The sequence below is a fragment of the Arvicanthis niloticus genome, chromosome 11 (assembly GCF_011762505.2).
Source record: "Arvicanthis niloticus isolate mArvNil1 chromosome 11, mArvNil1.pat.X, whole genome shotgun sequence".
Lineage (NCBI taxonomy): Eukaryota > Metazoa > Chordata > Mammalia > Rodentia > Muridae > Arvicanthis > Arvicanthis niloticus.
The window spans coordinates 11,390,161-11,414,878 of NC_047668.1; the positions used below are offsets into that span (position 1 = coordinate 11,390,161).

The following is a 24,718-nucleotide window of genomic DNA, read 5'->3' on the forward strand; positions in this document are numbered from 1 at the left end:
CTGAGTTTGAGGCCAGCCTGGTCTACTGAGTGAGTTCCAGGACAGCCAGGGCTACACAGAGAAACCCTGTCTCGAAAAACCAAAAGAAGTGATAACCAAACAATAGGGTCCGCCATTCTCAAGGGAAGGATTGTCCCAGCACTCCTGCTGGGACACATTCATAGAGGTAAAGGGAAGGAGGTGAGGGAGAAAAGGATGCAGTCAATTGAGCAAAGAGAAAAGGCACATTCACAGATTGCTGCCTAGCCCAGTTGTCACCAAGAGGCTTCATCCAGCAACTGATAAAATCAGATGCAGAGACCTACAGCCAATGTTAGTTGGAGCTTGAGGAATCCTGAGAAACAGGGGGTTGGGGGAGGGGGAGGATTACAGGAACCAGAAGGGTCAAGGGCACCATAAGAACACGACGTAAAGAACCAACCTGGGCTCATAGGGCCCACAGAGACTGAACCACCAACCAGGGAGCCTGCATGGGACTGACCTAGGCCCTCTGTGTATATGCACAGTTGTGCAGCTGGGTCTCCTTGTGGGGCTCCTAACTGGGAGCAGGGACTGTCTCTGATTCTTGTACCAGCTTTTAGAACCCTTTCCCTCATACTGGGTTGTCTTGTCCAGCCTTATTCCATGGCTGGTTGATATCCTGCCCTTTACTGAAGAGAAATGGAGGAGGATGAGGGTGGGGGGCAAAGGGAAGGTAGGAGGAAGGACTGAGGGGAAGAGGAGTGGAGGGTGGGGGACTACAGTCAGGATGTAAAATAATAACTTCATCCAGTTCCTGGTGTGTCAATCATCTCTTTATTGTCTTTTCCTGGAAATGGTTTACATGAGTAAGTCATTTCGGTACATGTCCACACAGGAGGAGAAATCTAAAATATAACAGAAGCTAGATAATCTTTTGTGGAAAAAAAAAAAAAGAAGTAAGAACTAGATTCCCAACATTGGTTTTTCTATCTTTAAGAAACATCTTCGGCTATCCTTTACCATCTGTGCAACGTTAATGCTACCTCGACAGGCAACTGTATTAAAGGAATGTATCTAAAACAAAGAGAGAAAGAAACTCGGCACCCATCATGATGACTTGGCGGTGAGGGATCCACAGCCAGCAAAGAGAATAAACTTTCCAATCCGGTTGCAGACACTGTTCTAGCTGCTGACCTTAGCTGTAGAGGAGCTTTGAGTCCCTGCTCAATGGCACAGAACTGGAAGGAGTCCCAGAGCAGCGCTGGGTATCTGGGGTCTGGGGTCTGCCCCACGGATAAGTGCATGTGATCCTGGCACATTGGCTGCTCCTCTGAAGTTCTGTCTTCATTTTTTGCCTCTGAGGACTCTAAGAGACAGTTGTGAAGTGATGGTTCCCTACAACCCCTCCGCTGCAATTCTGCCTTTGCCTGGATGGCTCACTGTGAGCACATGGCTACATGGTACAACCACAGGAGCGACCATGGAATCTGACCAGTAGAAAAGAGGTTCTTCCTGGCTAAGGGTTTCAAGGGAACTTGGCAGAATGGAAAGAAGAGGAGAAAAACCACTGCTGATTTCAGATGGGAAAGCCATGAGCTTGAGTCATCTTTTGAGCTTCCTCGCCTCTCTGAACTGACTTCCTTGGCCAGAGTAAGCTGGCAGGGAAGTATTAGATGCATAGATGCTGTTGGGATGAGGTTTCCTACCCACACTCAGGGCTAAGTCCAGAATAAAGAAACAACAGGGACATGTATTCATGAAGAATGGAAAACAGAAATGACCCAGGACCACTTCCCAAGGAGAATCAAAAAGCAGAAGCTTCTGGGGAAGAAAAGGAAGTGTGTGTGATATGCAAACGCACTGGGGCAGCGTGTAATCCCATAGCTCTTACTAAGGCCCAGCACAGCCTGGGAATGACAAATTACTTCTGTGTGCCCCACAGGTAGATACGTATTGGAACGTTTTGGACAAAGATGGGATGCCTCAGCAGAAGTGCTTAGTGTAGCCTATGGCACAGCGAAAAGGTATCCCAGTATCTCGTCAACCCACCCACTTGGAAGTATACTTAACATGAACCCAGACTGTTTCATAAACCAGCTACCCCTAATAATAATAACAACGATAACAAGCAAAAAACAAACACCAAAGTCTTCCTTCACCTCCTGCATAGTTTCCACATGTCCTGGAAGACATGCCAGTAAAATATAATAGTTTATGAATATATGAGGCCAGAACCCGATGCCATTTTATGTGTGTGAGCACAAAAGTTTTCCCCATTTAGCCACACTGTATTATTATCCAGGAATGGAACTACTATGTCAGTTGTAGCCTCTCTGTTAACAGCACTTTGACCCCCCCCCCTGCGCCCCCTGCAATTACACAAATATACACACTGAATAAAGAAGTCCATTCTGCAAACATAGCACCAAGCGTACTGAGATTAGCAGTCAAATGAAACAGATGAATGGATTTTTGTTAATAAGGAAGCGGTACTATAACATTATCGTATTGTTGATACGATTTTCAACAAAATGTTAATGATTTTTTTCAACACCTACATGCTAACGCTGTGCACTGAATTTTGAGTGGCCTGCTCTTCTCTGTAAAAGTGCCCATGAGGGTCTATTTCTCCCATGACGTCTTGTATCACTGTATTTTCCAACCCTTTCTATACTGTTACCATCTATTACTAAGTTATTTTTCTTACCAGAAACTGATTGTGCCCTGATGTGTTAAGCTTCCAGTCTATGAGACCTGTTTGTTGTATTTTAACGCACTTTGTCACCCTGTCCGGTGTCACAATACGGCTTTGATGCTCGGTTTAAGGAGAGTATCATTTGTTCCATTTCAAGAGTCCTTAACCGGTCTTAGCATACAGGCTGCTTCTCTTTCTGCACACACATTAGTCTGCCATGTGTTCTGGTACTGACTGCATTGTCTGCTTTGTTCTTTCATTCTCTGGTCCTTCTTGCACACTAGAGTTCCTTACATCCATGACTCAAATGTATTTATTATCAGTAAGAGCTTGTGAGAGCTGCATGATGGAATTTCATTACAAATTACTCTCGTTTCCCCCATATGTTACAAATAAGTAATATTAACCTTGACATCATTATACAGATAGAGAAAAAGATAAGTATGAACTTTATTTCATGACAGTAAATGGGATAATATATATCAAATAAGAAGAGAAAGCTACACTGGCTACCTCTGAGACGTCATCTCCACATCCAAAGTCCTCCACCCCTCAAATACCTCAGGGCAACTCTGCCTTAGGATTCCGAAGTTGCCCATCCCAGCACCTGGAACAATCCTCTCCCATTCATAAACCACATGCCTGGCCCACCCCCAAACTCCCACCCCCCGTATTTCCTTCAGACAGGCTCAAACAACTTGGGCTCTTAAGACCCTTTCCTGACTATTTTATTTAAACGAGTCTCAATTTCCATCATTCTCTGCCTCTCATATCCTAAAATTATTTTTCCTTAATGTACTTAACACAGTGCTTCACCAAGGTGTCTACTCTTTCTACTCCTTCTAGATTTTAGGCAAAAAAAAAAAAAAAAAAAAAAAAAAAAAAAAAACTTTCTGTTATAGACAGTGCACTAGTAGGAGTCTGAGCTGATGAATTATATTCCTGACCCTCCTTCCCAACTGAGGCTCTGCAGACATGTTATCAAGTATCTGGGACATTGAACTTACATCAGAGGTCTTCTCTGAAAACAGTTCCCACTAATAAAAAGTACTGGAAGGAAGGCCTTTGAACTTTCAAATTAGCAAAAACTCAAAGGCACAATAGTATGTGAGGCTGGTGGAGGGACAGACACGCTGGCACTGCCTGTTGAGGGGAGTGCAGCTCATTGGACTTTACAGGGTTTGAAGCAGCAGTATGGACTAAAAGCCTTTGAGTGCAATGCAGGTTTTTACCATGTGTTTCCACACTTGTGATAATCTTGGAGCTAGAGATGTGCCATATATATATATATATATATATATATATATATATATATATATATATCCCAGATACTTGAAAGAATGTCCATAGGAAGAACTGGGAAGGAGTACTACTAGCTCCCTTGTATAGATGAGAAAACTGAGGCACCACAAGTTAATAAACTGCCACAATGACTTGTCTCCGATTTTTCAGAATAATAAAATATAAACGTTACATGTGCTTCCTACACAATGATTTTATTTTTCTTCTTCGGGAGCTAAATGTGCTTGCATATCAAAATAATATAAGCCAAAATTATAAGCAACTCGGGGCATGTGTTTCTCTTATTCAGTGGCTTCCTACTAACAAGAATGCAGATGTGACAGATATCTGTGGTGGCCATACTGGACCTTAAGATGACCTGACCGTGGGAATGAGGATCACAGGAGGTGGGGCTATGAGCTGACAGGAATCTAGACCTTGGCCGTGCCAGGTGCCATATCTCTTCTACACTGCCTTTACAAGACTTTTTTTTTTTTTTTTTTTGAACGAGGAAGAAATAAACTTTGATGTAGTCTAAGCCACTGTTACTTTGGGTTCCTTGGTTATCTGGATCTGTGTGCTAACCACAACAAGTTGTGTAAGACCTGTTACTTACTCTTTGTTTCTTCTTAACATAGGGTTTGGCTAAACTGAGTTACTTTATCCTAGTACCAATTTCTATGAATTATGCATTTCATTTAGCATTCTCAGAAATTCCCCCTTTTAAATGTGCATTTACTGTCTCTTCTCTTAGCCCCAAAGAGCAACAAGACAGTCATACATAAAATATCCACTATTAGAATAATATTCAATAATCACTGCCCAGAATAACCAACTGCCAGAGACCATGCAATGAGGTGTTCGCAATAACGTAATAAACACATGAAAGTCTCTCAGCTGACTCGGGCTTTCAATTCTTCATAACCCCATTTCTAAGGATTAAGAGATGAAGAGCTTACGCCTTGAAATGTTCTTGAGGGGGAATCTAGATGAAATGATAAGGTCTGGGCTCCATTATGATCTGTTCCTGTGTGCCTAATAAATTTGTAGTGAGCCAAGCAGAGAAAGAGAGCAAGAATTTCATTGATTACATTATCTACAAAGGTGAGAGATGATAGACTACATCTTTACAAGGTGGGTGAGTGATAGATTTAGGTTATTAACATGACAGAATAAGCCCAGTTACCAATGTGTTGATGGATGTGGGGGAGAGTTACCACAATAAGCCTATAGCCCCACGTAAATAATATCTATTGCACTGGATTTCCCCTCCTGGCATGAGGGAATTCTTGGTAAGGGCTAATTACACATCTCATCTTGCTAAGAATATCCAACAAGGCCCTAACTCACCATATATAATAAGAAAAAGACTTTATGTATATCAATCAAAATAGCTTTTCCTCACCTTAAAAAAAATGGGGACTCATAACTCCCAGCCAAGAAGAGAAAATACAGGTATTCGCTTTGAAAACAGATGAAGGCTTTCCAACAAATATGACTACTAAGGTGAAAACATTATCAGGTCTGTTACTCAGCCCTGTTCAACATGAAACATTTAACCTTTCATGAAAACTAAAACCAGCATAGGTTAGCAGAATTGGGAGTATTTGAATGAATGTGACAGGCTAGTAGTGGTCATATAAACAACTTCTGGTGTGACAAGTGGCATTCTTCCTATCTGTATCTTTTCAACTGATGACAATGAGTGGAATAGCTTAGGTCCACAGACCAAATTTCCTCTCATACCAATGTTCACTAACAGCAGGACGCTAGGAGAACCATCCCAATCTGTGCTGACTTTCTCTGCGTCTTGGTTTAGTCCCAGAAGTGATCATGAAGAAGTTGCATGGCCAACCCACCATGGGAAGGTCTTCTAACCACACAGAGACCTAAAAGCAGAGGGTTATAGTGAGAAATAATCTCAGTATTTGATGTCTGGGTCTTAAGGTACTGTAGGGGAAGGGGAGAGGAGGACAAAGGGAAGGAGAGAGTGGGGAGGCCAATCAATGTGGCATAAAACACCTCTCAGCTATTCTGCACTGCCTGTCAGAGATACTCAATAGTCCAATCCCAAATAATACTTCCAACAACTGGGCCTAGCAACAGTCACTCTTCTCTCTGGGGTCTCAGTCTTCTTATTGTAAGAGAGAGAGAGAGAGAGAGAGAGAGAGAGAGAGAGAGAGAGGAACTTCCAGCTTCCAGATCAACATATTATTTTAGGGCAAAACGGGGTCAAGAAACGCTAAGAGTAATTACTCACCAGAACTCTGAAAATTCTTTCCTATGTAATAACAGCACAAAGTAAAATACATCCGAAGCAGCGTGCTCAGTGGGGAGGTGTTTCATTTTGACGGGATTTAATCTTTCATTCTACTGTGATCATAAGAAGCACGCAATGAAAACATGGATGACTAATTCCATCAAGCCATTCCTCCCCACTTTGGTGAGACAACGATCCAACATTCAACACAGTTGGAAATGATGAAAGAACCTTAGAATGTCATGCCTAAGATGAAATATGTATCCAAAACAATTATAAAATGCACTGGGTAGTCATTAGACTGTTTTCATTTGGGATAAGAGACGCTTAACCACGACTGTAATTGGCTAGTTTTCAAGATTTTGATTTTACTGTCAAAACTGTTTACCTACCCATCCTGAAAACCCACATGTTTACTTATCCTGCTTCAAAACAAACACAGTAAAAACTACAGCTGCCCAGCTTCAGGCGGTTTAGAGCTACAGTATGGCTGTCTTCAAGGGCAACCAAATACTGTACTTTTCAGTAATAAGAAAGTTTCTCTTGTATAGTAAGTTGATGTGTAACTTACCTAGGCTTTTTAGTTGATTCAAACTGCTGTCAAGGCAGCCAGATTGCTCTTAGCCTTGTATCAACCTTTTACGCTACTCCAGTGTTTTCACTTGTACAAGCTATTTTCCCCCCTCTGGTTTCACTCAGAGTAAATAAAAATCATCACTTGAGGGTATCAACAAGATAGCCTTGTAAAAGGCTGGAGAGCAGATGCTTGGAGAGAAGGGGGGTTGAGGGATGAATTAACCAATGGGAAGGATGGAAGAGAAAGAGTTATAGAAACCCAGTACAAGCTAATTTAAATACATAAATTTAAAGGACAGTAAGTAAACTTTCCATTTTTCATTTTCCATCTGGGGAACATGTGACTAGACAACAGGGCAAGCCACCTCCCTCCTCGGCAGCAGCCTTCTCAGTGAGGCTATCTCTGACCCTTCACAGACAGGATTTTGAAGCTCATGCATAAATTTCACCTGCTCCTCCAACCATTTGGGGGAAAATATGAACTGATTTTCTTCTGAAATTATCCTCCCCCTTACCGATATTTAACACACTTGTAACCTTAAATAACCATTCACTTTTGTAGTACACATTACAAAAATAATTATAAACCAGTCCCATCTTTCTAGAACCTCGTCTGCTCACATGGCAAAATAATAAAACTACCAACTCTTATATAGCGTATAACTTGGCTTTAAATAACTTCAGTTTTGTTGAGTTTGTTGGTGGTGGTGATTTTGTTTTTTGCCAAGTACTGCATAATTAAAATTGGAAAATATTTAATAATTAACACTAAGCTTTAAACAGAAACCTGCTACCATTGATCTGTATCCCTGCTAAGCAACACAGGTTCTATCGCCATTCTTCCTAATTTCCCGCCATAACTAGATGGTAAGATTTTATTGTCGACACACCATGTTTTGATTGTAGGACATAGAGAAATCAAACTGGAACTGATGTGAAAACTTTCTCCCTGCAGGATAGGTTCTTGGTGACAAAAGGAACAAGAACCCATCAATTTACGTACACAGTGGTGCAACCTGTGCTATAAAATCAGCCTACCTGGCCAGATATGCCCACAGGTGCAGTGACTGTTACTAGGATAACCAATTGTTTTCTGAACAGATTCAAAGCCTGCTCCACAGGAGGTGATTCATGCCTGGCACTGTAAACCTGGTCAAAAGCATATGTCTGGGGAGGTCAGATGCCCTAGTAGGGCAATCTACTACTGTTTTGCTAGAGGCACATGCCTTCTAATTATTATGTTTAATATAGATTAGTGATGCTCTCAAACTTGGTGAGAGGAGCTTCTTTGTACAGTGCGTAGCAGGCAATGCAGGGACTCCTAATTTGTCAAAGTGCTAAGAATAAGTGCAGAATCCCATCAGACGTTCAAAGATCTACAGCCAGTCCTTCCTAAACTATTACACAGAGAGAGACAGAGATGGAGACAGAGAAAGACAGAGACAAAGGGGGAGAGGGAAAGGGAGAGGGAGAAGAGAGACAGGCAGGCAGGCAGACAGACAGAGAAACAGAAGCCACACTCTCAAACTCCTTCTACAAAGTCAGTGTCACTCTGATACCACAACCAACCAGGTAACAACAACAACAAACTACAGGCCAATATCTCTGATGAATATAGGCTTAAAATTTTCTAAAATACTTGCAAACAGAAATACACATGTACATCATAAAGATTATACACCATGACCAAGTTAGCATTCTTTCTAAATAACAGGGATGGTTCAACAGATGTAAGTCAATAAATATAATAAACTATATAGATAGATTTAAAGAAAAAAACCCATGGTCATTGTAATAAGTGAAGAACGGGCCTTTGAAAAATTCTAGCATGCCTTCACAATAAATGTCCAAGAGAATGTAAGACTAGAGAAAGCATATATCAACATAATAAAAATATGCAAGAAACACACAGCCAATATTATCCCCTTGAAGAACTAGCTGGAGCAACAAGGAAAGAGAAGGAAATGAAAGGGAAATAAACAGGGAAGAAGTCAGACTGTCCCTATTAACAGATGACATGCATCTATACATTAGAGATCCAAAACAGAAATCACTAGAAAACTTCTAGAAATGATAAACAAATCCATCAGTGTTCCGGGACACCGTTCACAATAACCTCAGACAAGCAAACAAAAAATCTAGTTATAAACCAACCCTAACCAAGGGCATAAAGGACCTATACAACAAAGCCTTTACACTTCTGAAGAAAGAGATAAAGACACCAGAAAATGGAAAGGCATCCTAAGCTCATCTGATAGAATTAACGTTGCTAAAATGGCAATTTTACCAAAAGCTATTTACAAGTTCAGTGTGATTCTAATAAAAAGCCCCATCTCATTCTTCACACCAATAGAAAAAAACTATCCCAAAATTTATAGGGAGCCACAAAAACCCCAGATTACCAAAACAATCCTGAGCAAAAGAACAAGGCCAGAGGGATTGAATTTCCAGATCTTAAGACATATTACAGAGCCATAGGGGGAAAAAAAAAAAAAACAATATGGCATGGGCATAAAAAAAGACACGTAGAACAATGGGACAACACCAGGAGCCAAACACAAGCACAAATAACATTGGGTACTTTATATTTGACAAAGGCACTCAGAACATATGCTGCAAAAAAAGAAAGCATCTTTAACCAACGGTGCTGGGAAAATTGGATGTCCACCTGCAGAAGATGAAATTAGACCCGTAGCTATCACCGTGCACTAAACTAACTCCAAATGGGCTTAAATAATTAAACAAAAATATAAAGCACTGAAACTACTAGAAGAAAAATAAAAGGCAAGCGCCCTACCTGATAGAGGTCTGGGAAAGAGCCTCCTGAATAAGACTTCATTAGTCCAAGAATTAAGGCCAACCACTGATAGATAGGTGGTACCTCATGAAATGAAGAAGTGTGTCTGCACAGCTGAAGAAACAACTGACCAAGTGAAAGTGAACCCCGCAGGTGGCAGAGAATATTTACTATACATCTAACAGAGGGTCAATATCCAGAATATACCAAGAACTCAAAAAAGCAAAGAATTTTTTTAAAAAAGACCCATTTTTAAAAATGGGTCTGAGACTTGAACAGAGAATTCTTAAGAGAAAAAAAATAATGCCATGAAATACCTTAAAGAAACAAAAAAAAAAAAATGTTCTTTTCATTGTCTCTAGCAATTAGGGAAATGAAGACTTCTGAGATTCCTCCTTACTTACCCAAGTCAGAATGGCACAGATCAATGGAACAGCTGACAGCACAGGCTGGGACAGGTGCAGGGAAAGGAGCCCTCATTCACTGTTGGTGGATGGCAAACGGGTGCAGCCACTGTGAAATCAGTGTGGAGACTTTTTAAAACGCTAACAATAAACCCACCATACGTATGGCCCAGCCACACCACTCCTAGGCGTATGCCCAGAGGACTCGACAGCCTACTCTACAGATACTCGCTCAGTTGTGTTCATGTTGCTCTTTTCCCAATAGCTAGGAAACAGAGACAGACTGTACACCCTACAGCTGAGAGGTGAAGAATGTGCATATACACTGTGGAATATTATTCAGCTCTGAAGAAAAATGAAATCATTAACTTTGCAGTTAATGAATAGGACTAGGAAAGACCATTTTGAGTGAAGTGATCCAGACTCGGCAAGACAAAGGTCACGTGTTATCTCTTATTGGAGAATCCTAGCTCCAAATCTTCAGATGTGAACACAGAGCCTGTAGTAACTACGGAAACTAGGAAGGTAAAACAGGGCCACTGGCAGTTGTCTTAGTCACTGCTCTGTCTCTGTGAACAGACACCAGGACCAAGGCAACGCTTTATAAAAGAAAGCATTTCACTGGGGCTGGCTTACAGGTTCAGAGGTTCAGCCCATCATCATCATGGCAGGAGCATGGCAGTGTGCAGGGAGACATGGTGCTGGAGGAGCAGCTGAAGCGTTTTACACCCAGAGCCACAGGCAACAGGAAAGAGAAGCTGTGACTAGCTTAGGTTTATGATACTTCAAAGCCCACTCCCAGGACAAGGCCACACCTTGTAGTTCTCCTCAAGTACTGCCACCCCCTGATGACTAAGCATTCAAATATAAGCCATTTCTATTCAACCATCGCACCAACAGGTGGGGGTGGGGGGTGGGAGGAGGGAGGGGATAATAAAGAGAGGAAAAGCAGGGTACCAGCAATCAGTGCAGAGAAATGGAAAGGGAAGGGGCTCCTGAGGGAAGCGGGAGGGTGGTTAATACAGAAAAGGGGGTAGTAAAGTAGGAACAAGGAAGTCTGAAAATAGCAAGAAATCATGCTATTTATTAACTATGTGCCTTTTAGAACCCCTATCGTGCACATAACTCAGTGTATGAATATACATATCTTCTTCCAATGAACTTTTCTCATTTGGGCTGGCATTGCTCCTTCCAAGAACAAATGGCCGTCTGACAAAAAAAAAAATCAGAAATGAGGGGCCCTCTTTTGAGAGGTAGAAGTTAAGTCCTTATTCCTAAAGACACCATGCCTGTTGGTTAAGAAACGGTTAAGGAACTGACCTGAGAGATCCTGAATTCAATTCCTAACAGCCACATGGTGGCTCACAACCATCTGTAATGGGATCTGATGCCCTCTTCTGGTGTGTCTGAAGACAGCTACAATGTACTCATATAAATAAAATAAATACATCTTTAAGAGGAAGGAATGAAGGGGAGGGAGGGAGGGAGGGAGGGAGGGAGGGAGGAAGGAAGGAAGGAAGGAAGGAAGGAAGGAAGGAAGGAAGGAAGGAAGGAAGGAACACACAAAGGAACTGACCTGACTGTCCCCTCGCTTCCAAAGGAGAAAGGCAGCCTCAGTCCTATCCAGCTATGATGCCTATGAATCAGATCAAACACCAACACGGCACAACTCTTGGTAGTGATTTGGCACTTTTTCCTTTGCTGGTGTACAAATGTAATGCTACAATTTCCCCCTCTGCTTTACTTCAGCTGTGACCCATACACTTTTGACATTTTGTTGGTATCAAAATGCAGTTCAGTGTATTGTTTTTCTCTCTGTGGCACGTCCTCTTCGACCTAGAACTTACTCCAAATTACACTGTCTAGTTTCCTACTGTTTGATGATGTTTTTGTCTGTGGATTTCTAGTTGGATTCCCATATGGCTACAGAAAACACTGCAATCACTTTAATTATTTCACTCTTACTGGGATTATTTTATGGTTCATTTCATTATATGGTTCATTTTACTGTATGATCCCTTTGGCAGGGACAAATCGGGTGTTTGGCTATGGCTGAGGAGATCTCTGCCTAGTTTTCTTAATCAGTTCTTAAAAGAGGAATGTTAAGAGGCTTCAGTTATAATTTCAGACTTTCCTATTTGGTTTTTCTTCTTATATTTTATAACTCTCTTACTTAATACATATACATTCAGGATCCTTTGTCTTCTCGGCAGGATGATTCTTTTTTGGAAGCCTATATTAGTTATTTGAGAAGCTTCGATGTCTACCTTCTCTGATAGTAATACAAACGTGTCTGCTTCCGTTTTAGTAAGTGAACGATGTATCTTCATCTTCACTTTTATCTACATATATGTTCATTTCAGAGATCACTTCTTATTAACATCAGTTCAATTCTTGACTTTCAGCTGATGTATTAAGACCACATACACGCCGGGAGGTGGTGGCACACGCCTTTAATCCCAGCACTTGGGAGGCAGAGGCAGGCGGATTTCTAAATACAAGGCCAGCCTGGTCTACAGAGTGAGTTCCAGAACAGCCAGGGCTACACAGAGAAACACTGTCTCAAAAAACAAAAAAACAAACAAACAAACAAAAAAGCCCACACACACTTAGTGGTACATTACAGTTTAAGTCTCCTGTCTTAGTGTTTTATTTTCCTTTATATATGTATGTGTGTATATACATATATATGGTGTAGTGGTGTATTAGTACTTTTCTTGTTGCTATGACAAAAATAAGCTGATGAAAGCAACTTAAGAGCAGAAAAGTTTATTTTGGCTCACAGTCTGAAGGTACATTTCATCACAGCAACAAACACGGCCAGAGCGGGAGGAAGCTGCTCACATCGTGTCAGCAGTGAGGAAGAGCAGAAGCTGGGGTGCTCACCCAGCTTTCTCCTTTCTATGCAGTCTAGGGCCCAAGCCCAGGGAATGGTGCCGCCACTTTAGGATAGCTTGTCCCACCTCAACCTAATGGAAACAGCTCAGAGAGGAACTTAATCGAGATAATTCTTCACAGGCAGGTTTCCCTTCCCCTCCTTCTTCTCTCCTTCATCTGGCAGGTAGGACTCAAGTTCCCTTATTAATATTTTTGAGAATCACCACCAAAGCAAAGTGTATATCACAAAGAAAATGTCTTGCATATGATTCTATAGCTTGTTTCCTATGAGAGACATATATTTAATAAGTGGTGTTCTAGACATAATTATAACCCAATTTCTGGGATAAGATGACTGGGGTTAAAACCTCAACTCTACCATACATTAGTTCTGGCTGTGTCCTGGGGAACAACCATTTGACATGGAAAATCTCCCTTCTTTTTCTACATAAAGCAAATCTTCTATTGGTATCCACCTACCTGACGTCATTCTGGATATCAACCTCAGGTGTCCAGATACGCATGTGCGCACCCACACAAATACGCATACACATGAAAAATAGAAAAATATTTGTGTGACATGTGTCATGGTGCTTGGCATACAGTATGCACTTAACAAGTGTCTAAACTTAGGAATGACTAAGAAAATGTTTTAAGAGAATAGCACCCAGTAAAAAAACTTAATATAAGTTCATGTAAGCTCAATGTAATAGTGATGATGGTTTTCTTGGCCTGTAAATTCATTATTCTGTAAATCGTGACTAATTAGGCTAAACTCAAAAAAAAAGTAAAATTTTCCAAAGCATGCCAATTCAGTACTTTTTTTTAGTACTTTTTTTTTTTTTTTTTTTTTTTTTTTTTTTTAGTATCTTTCAGTATTAAGTAATGACAGTCGTTGAAAGGAAAGGCCACTAGCCACTAGTAGTAATGTAGTATGCTGGTTGTCGTTGAATCCATTTTTTTTGAAATAACCTCTCCATTTCTCTGACGCCAAAAGCAATGTACGATCAATCCCATAAGGAAAGTTTCAAATATTCAAAATTCCTTGGGACTCGTTGTCTCATCATGCAGACCGAAATATGTACAATGAAATGTTACGTGTGCATACCTGCATGCATGCATACATACATACACTAAACGTATACAGATATGTGTGTTATGCGTATGAATAATCTCCTACAGTTCGGACACCCAGAAGCACTCGTCTAGTTCACCTACTTCCATTGCGATGTCGTAGTTCTGGCCCAGGATGCTCTGTATGAGCTCCTTGATGGTCTGGTCTGAGGCCTGCTGGGCTTCGGACTGCAGAGAGGCGATGATCTCATCTATGTTCATGGGCATGTAGCGCCCCCCCTGCAGAGGCCCGGTTCCCTGGCTCGTGGAGCTCCCCTCGCGCCCGGACCTGGACGGGGGCTTGTGGTGCCACCGCATGATCTCGCGCTGGAAGTGGGTGCGAATCCGCAGCCTGCGCAAGCGCGCGTTATCCTCGGCCTCGCTGCTCAGGCTGGACAAGGAGCTGGGGTGCCTATACCGGGTGTGGCCCATGTCGAGCAAGGGCGATCCGTGCGCCGGGCTCTTGGACACCCGCTTGGTCACCGGCGCCTCCCGAGCCTTCCCGCGCAGCCTCTTCCGGCGCGAGCGCGGCCGCAGCAGGATCACGGGTCGGGTGGTGCCAACCTGCGGGGCGATGGCCGGAGCCTCCTTGAAGGGCCGGTGCCGGCGGAACGCAGAGCTCCGCATGTAGAAGTCCCGCGGGCGGAACGGCGGCGGCTTCCCGGGGCTGCCTCGCGCGCTGTGCGGCGCCCCCTGCAGGTCGGCCGCGGCGGGGCGCTCCCCGCTCGGCGCCCCAGACGACGGCTTGGCCTCCCAGGACACGTGCCCCTTCTTCGCCTGACTGCTGCCCGCTGTGCCCGCGCGTTCTCCCTTCTCCCTGTCCAGATCATCATCATCAAAGCCTGCTGCATTCAAAGCCGGCCTGGCAGCCAGCCTCTGCCTGAGTTGTTCACAGTCCTTCTTGGTCTTCTGGCGAATCTTCTCGAGCTCTTTGAACATGTACGATTCTTCTCTGGCTGTCAGGCCGAAGTGCTTTGGGATGGTGGACATCTTGACGAACTGGACCTGTAAAATACGCCACCCCAGAAAAAAAAAAGTTATATATTAAAACAGATATTTAACAAAACGTAAGTTAATAAAATTCCAGTTCTGCAAAATGTCTCAGGATAGAACGTGTTGTGCTCAAGTAAATTTATGTCTGTGGCCTTTCCCATGATCCATGAAAGCCTTCTATAAATCAGTAGGTTGCCACCCCTCTATGTATTGAAACCCCTCTGGGGACGAAACAGCCTTTCGCACTGGTCGTCTGAAACCATAAGAAAATACGGATATTTACATTACTATTTATAACAATAGCAAAATTACAATTATAAAGTAGCAACGAGAAAAATGTTATGGATGGGGTCCTCACGACATGAGGAACTGTATTAAAAGGTGGCAGCATTAGGAAGGCTGAGAACTACTACTCTAAACTAGCTAATTTTTTTCCAGTGATAATTCCTAAGCCCCTGAGGACCTATTTTAACATTCGCTTTAACGTTTGTTGTGCCCTGCTTCCAATCAAGCAAGACTCCCGTAAGTCTACCTAGGCACAGAAAACCTAAGGTAGCGAGGGTAATAGAGAAGAAGAATCTCCAACTGTACCTCCATGTCCCGTGGCTTGGACTGGGACAGCAAACATGTTTTTCAATAATTTGGAAGGTTCTCAAAAATGTAAAATTAAAACGGACAAGTTAAAATTGGGACCTTTACACATACAAATTTCTCTTGGGAGAAAAGTGGGGGCTCTGGGAACGTAAGGATCAAATCTCTGCCCTTACCCTATAGCTGCTATCACCCATTGCTTCTCCACATAGTCCTAGGTGTCTCCCCGCCCTCACCCGATTCATCCAGCCACTCTGCTTACTACTCCAAGGGTCACCTGAACTGTGGAATAGCACAGGAAGAGAGAGAGGAGGCCAGTCTCTAAGACAGGGGCTGCGGCTTACTCACAAAGCCACGGGTGCTCGGACATTTGTACTTAATCTGTGAGCTACTGGTAACCACTTGAAACTTTTAAGAAAGAAATGTGGCTTGAAAAAAATTAGTACTTGGGGATGATATTGTACCAAGGGAAGGGGGGACCAAGCAGCTCCTTAGCTTTACCCTGAGGCCTGTAATTGCTAATCAAGCAGAAGGAAAACAGACACAACTGGTAAGAAACGGTAGCACCTCGTCAACAACTCAGAATGGGTAGGATCTGGGTGTGGTGTGCAATCCTGTAATCCCAGCCCTCGGGGAGGTAGAGGCAGGAGGATCAGGGCAATTCCGAGCCAAGGCTGACCTACATACTGAGTCAAGGCTACACAGCAATATCCTGCCTAGAAAATTAAAATTTAAAAATAAAAACCAGGTCTGGAGAGATGGCTCAATGGTTAAGAGCACTGGCTGCTCTTCCAAAGGTCCTGAGTTCAATTCCCAGCAACCACATGGTGGCTCATAACCATCTGTAATGGGATCTGATGCCCTCTTCTGGTGTTTCAAGGACAGTGTGCTTATATACATTAAATAAATAAATCAAAAAATAAAATAAAAACCAGTATTTTGAGAGAAAAGTTTTATTTTAACAGGAAGGGTGATATGTAGGAGGAGCTAAGGGGGAAGCAGTACCAAGAGGAAGAGAAGGAGTAAGGAGAGGAGGAGAAGAAGGAGAGGAGAAGCTAGGTGATGAGAGAGAGAAAGAGAGGGGGGGGACATGGAGGCAGATGTTCACGTGTCTCCACCAGTCAAAGATAGTTGATATATCTAGGCTGGGTACTGGGTTACACTTCTGATTGAGCATTACCAAACTTATAAAGCCTTTGATTAACATTTTTAAAAAAGTGTATAAAAGCAAAAAGGAAAAGGGGGCATGGGATAGGGGGTTTCTAGGCGGGGGGGGAATGAGGAAAGGGGATGGCATCTGAAATGTAAATAAAATATCCAATAAAAAATAAAATAAAAAACATAATATAAAATTTAAATACCAAAAAAAAAAAAAAAGTAAATGAGAGAAACTGAAAGTGCATTCCAAAAAAAAAAACCTGATAATTTTATAGTTTAGGAAGGCAGCTCGGTGTGAACCTGGGTTTCATCCTAGCTGAAAAATAAAGGCAGACCTTACATCACTGATGCATAATAAAATGTGCTATTCACCCAAATGTACATTTCCAAGTGGCCAATAAGGTAGTTTTCATGTAGTGTATTTACTATAATTTTTAAATGCCAGTCTCCGATTTTCGACAGGCCCTTGTATGATGCCCATGGTCCTGAGTGAACTTTGGGATCCTGAAAGCGCTGAGATCATTATTGCACTCTAGGAGGGACTGCAGAGGAAGTCCCCTGAGAGGCTGCAATGTACTTATCTGTGAATGCTAAAAGGAGGGAGAGCAGGGGAGCCAGGAAATGGAGTGCACATGGCTTCCCAAAAGCCAAGAAGAGTAGTTAGAGGCACAGAACTAAAGCTATGAAAATAAAAACAGAAAAGAATGAACCAGAGCAGAGGTTTTAAAGGCAGCACAGTGACAAGCATCTGTACTGCCAGCACCCAGGAGGCAGAGACAGGACCGTGGGGAGACAGAGACTATTCAGCTGGAGAACATAAGTGGTAAAGAACTACTTAGACTGTAAGTGTCCTCCAAGTGCATAGATATAGCAAATGCTCTCACTTAAAACATAACGGCGAGTCTTCATAGTAGTTCGAAGAGTAACACCACATGAATAATTGTTTTAATTGAAAGGCATAAAAGTTTGAATAGGCAGCAACTGTTCTTTGGTGATAAACCAGTAGCTTTAATTATGTCAGGTCATCTCAGGATACAGTATTGATTTCATGTTACACACACACAAAAATCTAACAATGGTATTTTAAGCCGGGTGGTGGTGGCGCACGCCTTTAATCCCAGCACTTGGGAGGCAGAGGCAGGCGGATTTCTTGAGTTCGAGGCCAGCCTGGTCTACAGAGTGAGTTCCAGGACAGCCAGGGCTACACAGAGAAACCCTGTCTCAAAAAACCAAAAAAAAAAAAAAAAAAAAAGGGTATTTTAAATGTTTTAAGTTGTTTGAAATAATAAATAGGATTACTAAACACTATGAAAGAAGAAAAGGAGGTTGGTGCATCTGCCCTTTCTCGGGGAAGAGGGTTGACAAGATAATTAAGACTTGCACAGATTCCATGGAACTCAAACACTGCTGATAGAATCAGTAGGTAGACTGAGAAAAAATTTTTGGAGATAATATGAAGTATATTAAAAAGGCAGAATTTGATTGATGATGGAAGGAAGGGAAAACGTTCAATAAATCATGCCAGGGTCAAGGTTGACTACTTGGGAAAGAATTATGCTTTGACTTACCAACAGTAAGTCAAGATCTACTTAAGATATGTAACAATTAAATATTTAAAGCATTCATTTGCTTACCACTAACTGTATTGATTAGACTCATATCAATATACAAAACAGTTGTTTTCCTTGTAGAAGTCATTAAGTGTCTAGCTTGGAAAATTATGAAAAAAAAATGGCCTTGTTTATCCATGTCTGAAACACACCCTGCTGAATCCTAAACTGAAGACCTTTACAATGGGACAGAGCTCTCCTCTGGGAACTACTAAGCTTTCCTTCTGCACCCAGCTCCACCAGTGACTGGCCCTACAGACAGTTCAGTTCTGTGTACACTAGAGGTTCATATTACAAAGTAAAAATTAAATGGATGTGGTGTCACATACCATTAATCCCCGTTCCTAGGTGGCAGAGACAGGCACCTCTCCGTTGAATTTTAGGCCAACCTGCTCTACATAATGAGACCCTGTCTCAAAAAAAAGGGGACAGGGAGTAAAAGTGGAGAAACTCTGTTGTCTGTTGCCTACCCCATAACATGTGAGCATTAGACATGGGTTCTAGAGCCTTTAAGGAAGTTTCCTCCTTTAAAAACTCCTCACAGGCCTTCTGCTCTCATTGTTTGCACAGGTGACAGTGTGCCCAGAGGGTTACCAGCTGCAAGTGGCTGAAAAGTATTAAGTGGCAGGAGGCACAAGGAGAGGTGCCTGGTGAGAGACTGGCTTCCCATTCCTGTGCACTTCCCTCTTCTCTCTTCCTGTTCTGGGTGCCCTTCCCAACTTCTGGGCCCTTAGTTTGTTCCTGAAATTTAAACAAATGTCCATTGTCTAACACTGCTATGTACATCCCCTTGAAATCTGAATAGAAAAATGTTTTCTTTTTTAATGGCAAAAATATATATATAAACAAATAAAGATTAGGACTTTCAGATTAGATGGCCTGGAGTTTCCAGTCTAGCACTCCAGTTGTGTGGTATCCTAAGGCTTACTGGACCGATTATCAGAGTGTAGCGCCTGTATCTCCCCATCCTCTCCTAACACCACCGAAGAAGGAAATCACTTTTTAAAGATTCAGCCTCCAGGGAAATTAGAACACTTTCTTTTTCTTGAGGGCAACTTACAAAGATAGGCTGGTTCTAGTTTGGAGACACTCAAAGAAAACTAACACAGGTGTCCCCAAGTAAGACATGCAGGGAAGGGTTGGCTTTTCTGCTTATGATCCATGCCAAGTCTACTGTAAGCACACTTTGAGGTGGCACAGTGTGTCTTAAAATCCTTGGAAAACAAGTGATGACTTCACTGTCCCATCCTCTCCAAATTTGAAAGTGCATCCCTTTTCCTGTCTCTTGAACTGGAAGTTCACAGTAGTAGGCAGCCAAGGGGCCAGCATCTAGCCTGTGTTCCTTTCCCACCAGCCAGGTAAGGTATCAGGAAGAAACTCTGGCCAGAACTAGTTAGACTCTCTAGGTGCAACAGGCTCCCAGAGTGCTTCCTGCATGCACTCTATACTTTGATACAAGCTGATCTCTGGTTCTTAGGAACCTATTGGAACAAAAAAGCCAAACAGTGCTCCGGACCCATGGTGGTGGTGGTGGTGGTGATGGTGGTGGTGGTGGTGATGGTGGTGGTGGTGGTGGTGGTGGTGGTGGTGGTGGTGGTGGTGGTTTTTAGTTTTGGGTTTTTTTTTTTTTCCTTTGAGAAAAGCTCTTGCAATACATCCCTGAGAAGCCTGGAAGTTGCTGTGTACACAGGCTGGCCTTCTGGTGATCCTTGACAAGCCTCTGCTTGACAAGCACTGAGATTACAGGTGTGTAATCCCACACTCAGTATTATGCTCCAGACTCTAAGTGAAGTAAAACTACACCAAGCACTTCCCAGATGACCTGGGCCTATGCTGCAGGACACCCTGAAGCACAAGGAGAGAAGCCCTGCATGTTGGGCCTCGCTCCTCACAAAGCCCACAGTTTGCTTGGCTTGTCCTCTCTAATACAGTAAGGGCACCTGGATGGCAGAAGTGATTAAGAACAAGATTCGGGATTCAGGCTGTCTCTTAGGCCCATAGCTACATATCATCTCTATTTCCTAAACTCATGTCACTGTAAACTTCTAATGGGCTTCTACAAAATTTTCATCAGAAACTCCTAAGCCCGTGGACAGCTTATCTCAGCTGGCAAAACCCCCATCTCCAACAAAAAAATTAAAACTTCTTTGAAAATAAAATGTTTGCTTTTGAAAACTCAGTAGTAAGAAGAAGACCTATTTGTGCTTTGATTGGAATTTCCTTGATCTAAAAGAATATATTCTAACATATGAATAATTCTTAGAATGAGATAACTTTTTCCTTCTTTTTACATTTTCCATAATACTTGAAGCCTTGATGAAGACAGAACCAACTCCTAAAATCAAACTTAGAACACATGTTTACACACGCGTACACACACACACACACAATTTTACATGAAGGGCAGAGCCACCAAGATTTGAATACCCCAGAACCCAATGTTAGGCAAGAATGGACCCACGCAAGTATCCTCTTACTTGTATATGTGCACTGTGGCACATACATGCCCCTCTCCCAATGAATAAATAAATGTAATTTTTACATTTACATTACATTAAATTACATGTAAATGCAATTTTAAAATATACCTTGATGAAACACAGTACTTTGCATACTAACCTAAAAATTTAATTAAAATGAAGCAATAATTCCTTAGTTGGGAAAAAATTATACATAATAATAATTTTTATGTAGTATTCAGTCTCCAAATATTTGTGTATTTTCTGGGTTTAGTCTTGCTATTTATTGATTCATCCTTTGATCCATTATTGTATGATAAAATGAGGAAATTATCACAATTTTTGTATTTGTAAAGACTATTTGTAGGCAGTAATTTGACTAATTTTAGAGATGGTTCTAAGCACTGCTAAGAATGTGTGTTCCGGATCAGAAGTGGAATATTCAGTATATGGCACGCATGTCAATTTAGCTTTAATGTTTCCTTGCTGATTTTTATTTTGGAAGTTCTATCTAGATGTGAGAGCGGAGTGTGCTGGTATTATTGCATCAAACCCAATATGGTCATTTATGCTTTTTACTGTGTGTTTTATGAAGCCAAGGTGCCTAAGATTCGGTGCATACGTATCTGCAATAGACACATTCTCTGGAAGAACTGTCCCTCTATTCATATGTAGTGCCCTTCCGTGTCTTGTCTAACTGGCTTTGGTTTGAAGTCTACTTTATCAGATACGAGAACGGCTATTCCATGTTGTTTGCAGGTTCCATTTGTTTGGTGAATTTACTTCCAACTCTGACCCTCATATTTTAGATCTTTCCTAGTTTTGCGAGTTTCTTGGTGACAAAAGGTAGTTGGATCTTTTCATCCAGTCAGTCAGCCAGCCTGTGTCTATAGTTGGTGAATTAAGACCATTTATATTTTAGGTTATTATTGATAAGGTTTTGTGCTTTCTGATGATTTTGTTGGTCATTTCTCTGATCCACTTGTCTGTTAGGAGATCCTTTCTCCCTCTTCTGCTGATATAGGATTTTTGCAGATTTGTGGCATTGTAGATGACCGATTCTTTCATAGTTCTCTGTTGATCTCTTCCCTTCAAGAAATGCATTCCTTCCTGTTGTGCTGGCTAGTTTTATGTTAAGATCAGGCTGTAAGCAGGCAAGCCTGTAGAGTATTTTCTTAATTAGTGATTGATGGGGGAGGGATCAGACCATTGTGGGTGGGGCTATCCCTGGGAGGGTAGTCCTGGACTCTATAAGAAAGCAGACTGAACAACCATGAGGAACAAGCCAATAAGCAGTACCTCTCTATGGCTTCTGCATCAGACCTTGCCTCCACATCCTTGCCCCATTTGAGTTCATATCCTGAGTTTCTTTGCAGATGAACTGTGATATGGAAGTGTAAGTCAGATAAACCCTTTTCTCCCAACTTGCTTTTGGTCATGGTGTTTCATCACAGTTATAGTAACTCTAAGACAACACCTGTATTCTTGTGGACAAAATTTGTTTTTATTCTGTGTGTGGTGTTCCTTCAAAAATTTTCTGCACTAACTTATTGTTGCATTAACTTGTGTTTGTCTTCAAATATGTTATTTACCCATAAATTTCTCCATTAAAATAACCTTGCTAGGTATCTTGGTTGACAGTTGAAATACACCACTTCTATTTCAAGACTGTGTTATCAGATATTAGGACAGTGACACCTTTTTGCTTCCTCATTCCTCTTGCTTGAAACACATGTACCATCTTTCAACGTGAAGTTGAGTCTGCCTTACACGTGGGGAGGCTCATTTCCTGGAGGCACAAATAGATGGGTCCTGTTTTTTAAACCAATCTACTACTCTGTGTCTTTTAAGTGGAAACTGGACATCACTGATATTCAGACTTGTTTCTGAAAGATGTGTAATATGTTTCTTGACATTTGTTGATTTGTAGTAGTTGGTGTTTTTATTTCCATCATTTCCTTACCTGCTGCTGGAACAGTTTGTTCTTTACTGTAGTGTCGTAATCACACGTGTCTACCTTTCTTTCAGAACAAAAGTTTCTTTCACATGAATTGTATTGAGCTAGCTTAAGGGTCATGAATTTCTTTTCCTTTTTATACTTTGGATTGTTTTTTGTTACTCCTTAAATTATGACAGTTGTGTTGGGTATAGTAAGCAGGGTTGATTCTTGTTTTCTTTTTGAGCTTGAAAATCAATGTTTCTGATGAGAAACTCTTAAGAATATGATCTCTCCCCTGCCTCAGACTTTATCTATCAGCTGGTGTTTCTCACTTGAAAGTTTAGATATTTTCTTTGTTCTGTATATTTAGTATTTTAATTTTAATATTATGTGGGAAGGCTCTTTTCTGGTCTTGTCTATTATATTTTCTACATGTTGCCTGAATAGACATCTCTTCCTCTAGATCTGGGCAATGTTCTGCTAATCATTTTTTTTATAGAAAATGTTTTCTAAGCCTTTAACATGAAATTGCTGTTCTTCTAAGTCACTGTGCTCTGTAGCAATTTCATCCAAATTGTAATGTTCCCTCTTGGAGGGAAGAAAGGAAGTTCATAAGGCTTAGGAAGTAAACAGAAACTTACAGGTCTCAGAACCGATGGATCTTGCGAGATCCCAAGGCTCCTGCCCTCTATGATACAAGCAGTAACACCTGCTAGAGAAGGGCCCTTCCATTGCCCATGAGTTGTGCAGGGAGCCCCAGGGATGCAGCTTTCATGGGTCATTGCCCAAGCAGAATAGGCTTCTTGGTGACTCAGCTGCCCTTGAGTCATCGGTTTTTCTGTAAGTGACCCTGGTAAACTAACTGGCTCACTAAGCAAGACTGTGGTGGAAACATTTCTTTGTTCTACAGTGCCCTGCCTGGAGTGCGTAGGCATGGATTCAAGTCTCTTAAAAAGAATCACATGGCATGAATCACAGGTTGGTTTTCATGATGCCTTATGGATCTCACGTTTCGTTCATGTAGTTTTATTAATTTATCTTTGTAGTTAACTGAATGCTCTATCTCCCATATGTTGTTTTCAAGCCCTGATAGTCTGTCTTCCCAAAGATTCAAAGATTTTTACTTAACTTCTTGAATTTTTCATTTCCAGTTTGTTTGTTTTACTGTTTTTATCTCTTTATTGAATTCTACTTTCATATCCTATATTGATTTCCTTATTTCATTCAGCCTTTTGTGTTATCTGGGATTTACTTAGGAGTTTGTGTCCTTTTTGATTTCTTTGAACATTTATAATCAATCTTTGAATTTCTTGTCTGGGATGTAATCTAATTTTCTTTCATTGGGAGGCAATTTAATGGGATTGATAATTTCTGGAACAGTCAGATTACCTTGGTTTTTGCTTGTTTGGTTTTTTTTGTTTTTGTTTTTATTTTTTGGGGGGGTTGGTGTGTGTGTGTTTGTGTATGTGTGTTTGTGTGTGTACCTGTGTGTGTTTGTGTGTGTGTGCCTGTGTGTGTGTGTGAGTGTGTTTGTATGTGCCTGTGTGTGTATGTGTTGTATTGAGACTTGCACACCTGTTGTTGACCACTGGATGATTTTTTTACTTATAATTATTTTAGTGACAATGCTCAGGACAGATTGTGTTGAGGTAAGGTTGAGGTAACACCCATCTTGGCCATCCTCTGTCAGGACACCAGACTAGGACGCCAGACTCCATTCCTAGTACTCTCCTGAGAGTAAAATGCTATCAAAATTGGGCCTCCATAAAAATGCAGTGTTACTCAAATCAAAACAATCCCCCTTTTAAGTACTCATCATTTTAAGAAGTCAAGGAAAAGTGACAGAACCTTGCGCAATAAGAGCCTAAGGCAGTGGTTTCAACCTGTGGGTGGAAACATCTTTGGGGGTTGAATGACCCTTTCACAGGGGCCACCTAAGACCCTCAGAAAACACAGACACTGACATTTCAATTCACACAGGAGCAAGTTACAGTTCTGAAGTAG

General features: G+C 41.6%; 1 protein-coding gene across 2 annotated transcripts in view; it reads right to left on the reverse strand.

Annotated features, from left to right (window-relative positions):
- Positions 1 to 24,718, reverse strand: part of Ttc6 (tetratricopeptide repeat domain 6) — a 204,124-nt gene that overhangs the window by 160,355 nt on the left and 19,051 nt on the right. For both annotated transcript variants that reach the window (XM_076941850.1, XM_034514438.2), the window contains exon 2: positions 14,070 to 14,969. In XM_076941850.1, coding sequence (XP_076797965.1) covers positions 14,070 to 14,954 — 885 coding nt within the window. In that variant the 5' untranslated portion in view covers positions 14,955 to 14,969. The remainder of the gene's footprint in view (positions 1 to 14,069; positions 14,970 to 24,718) is intronic.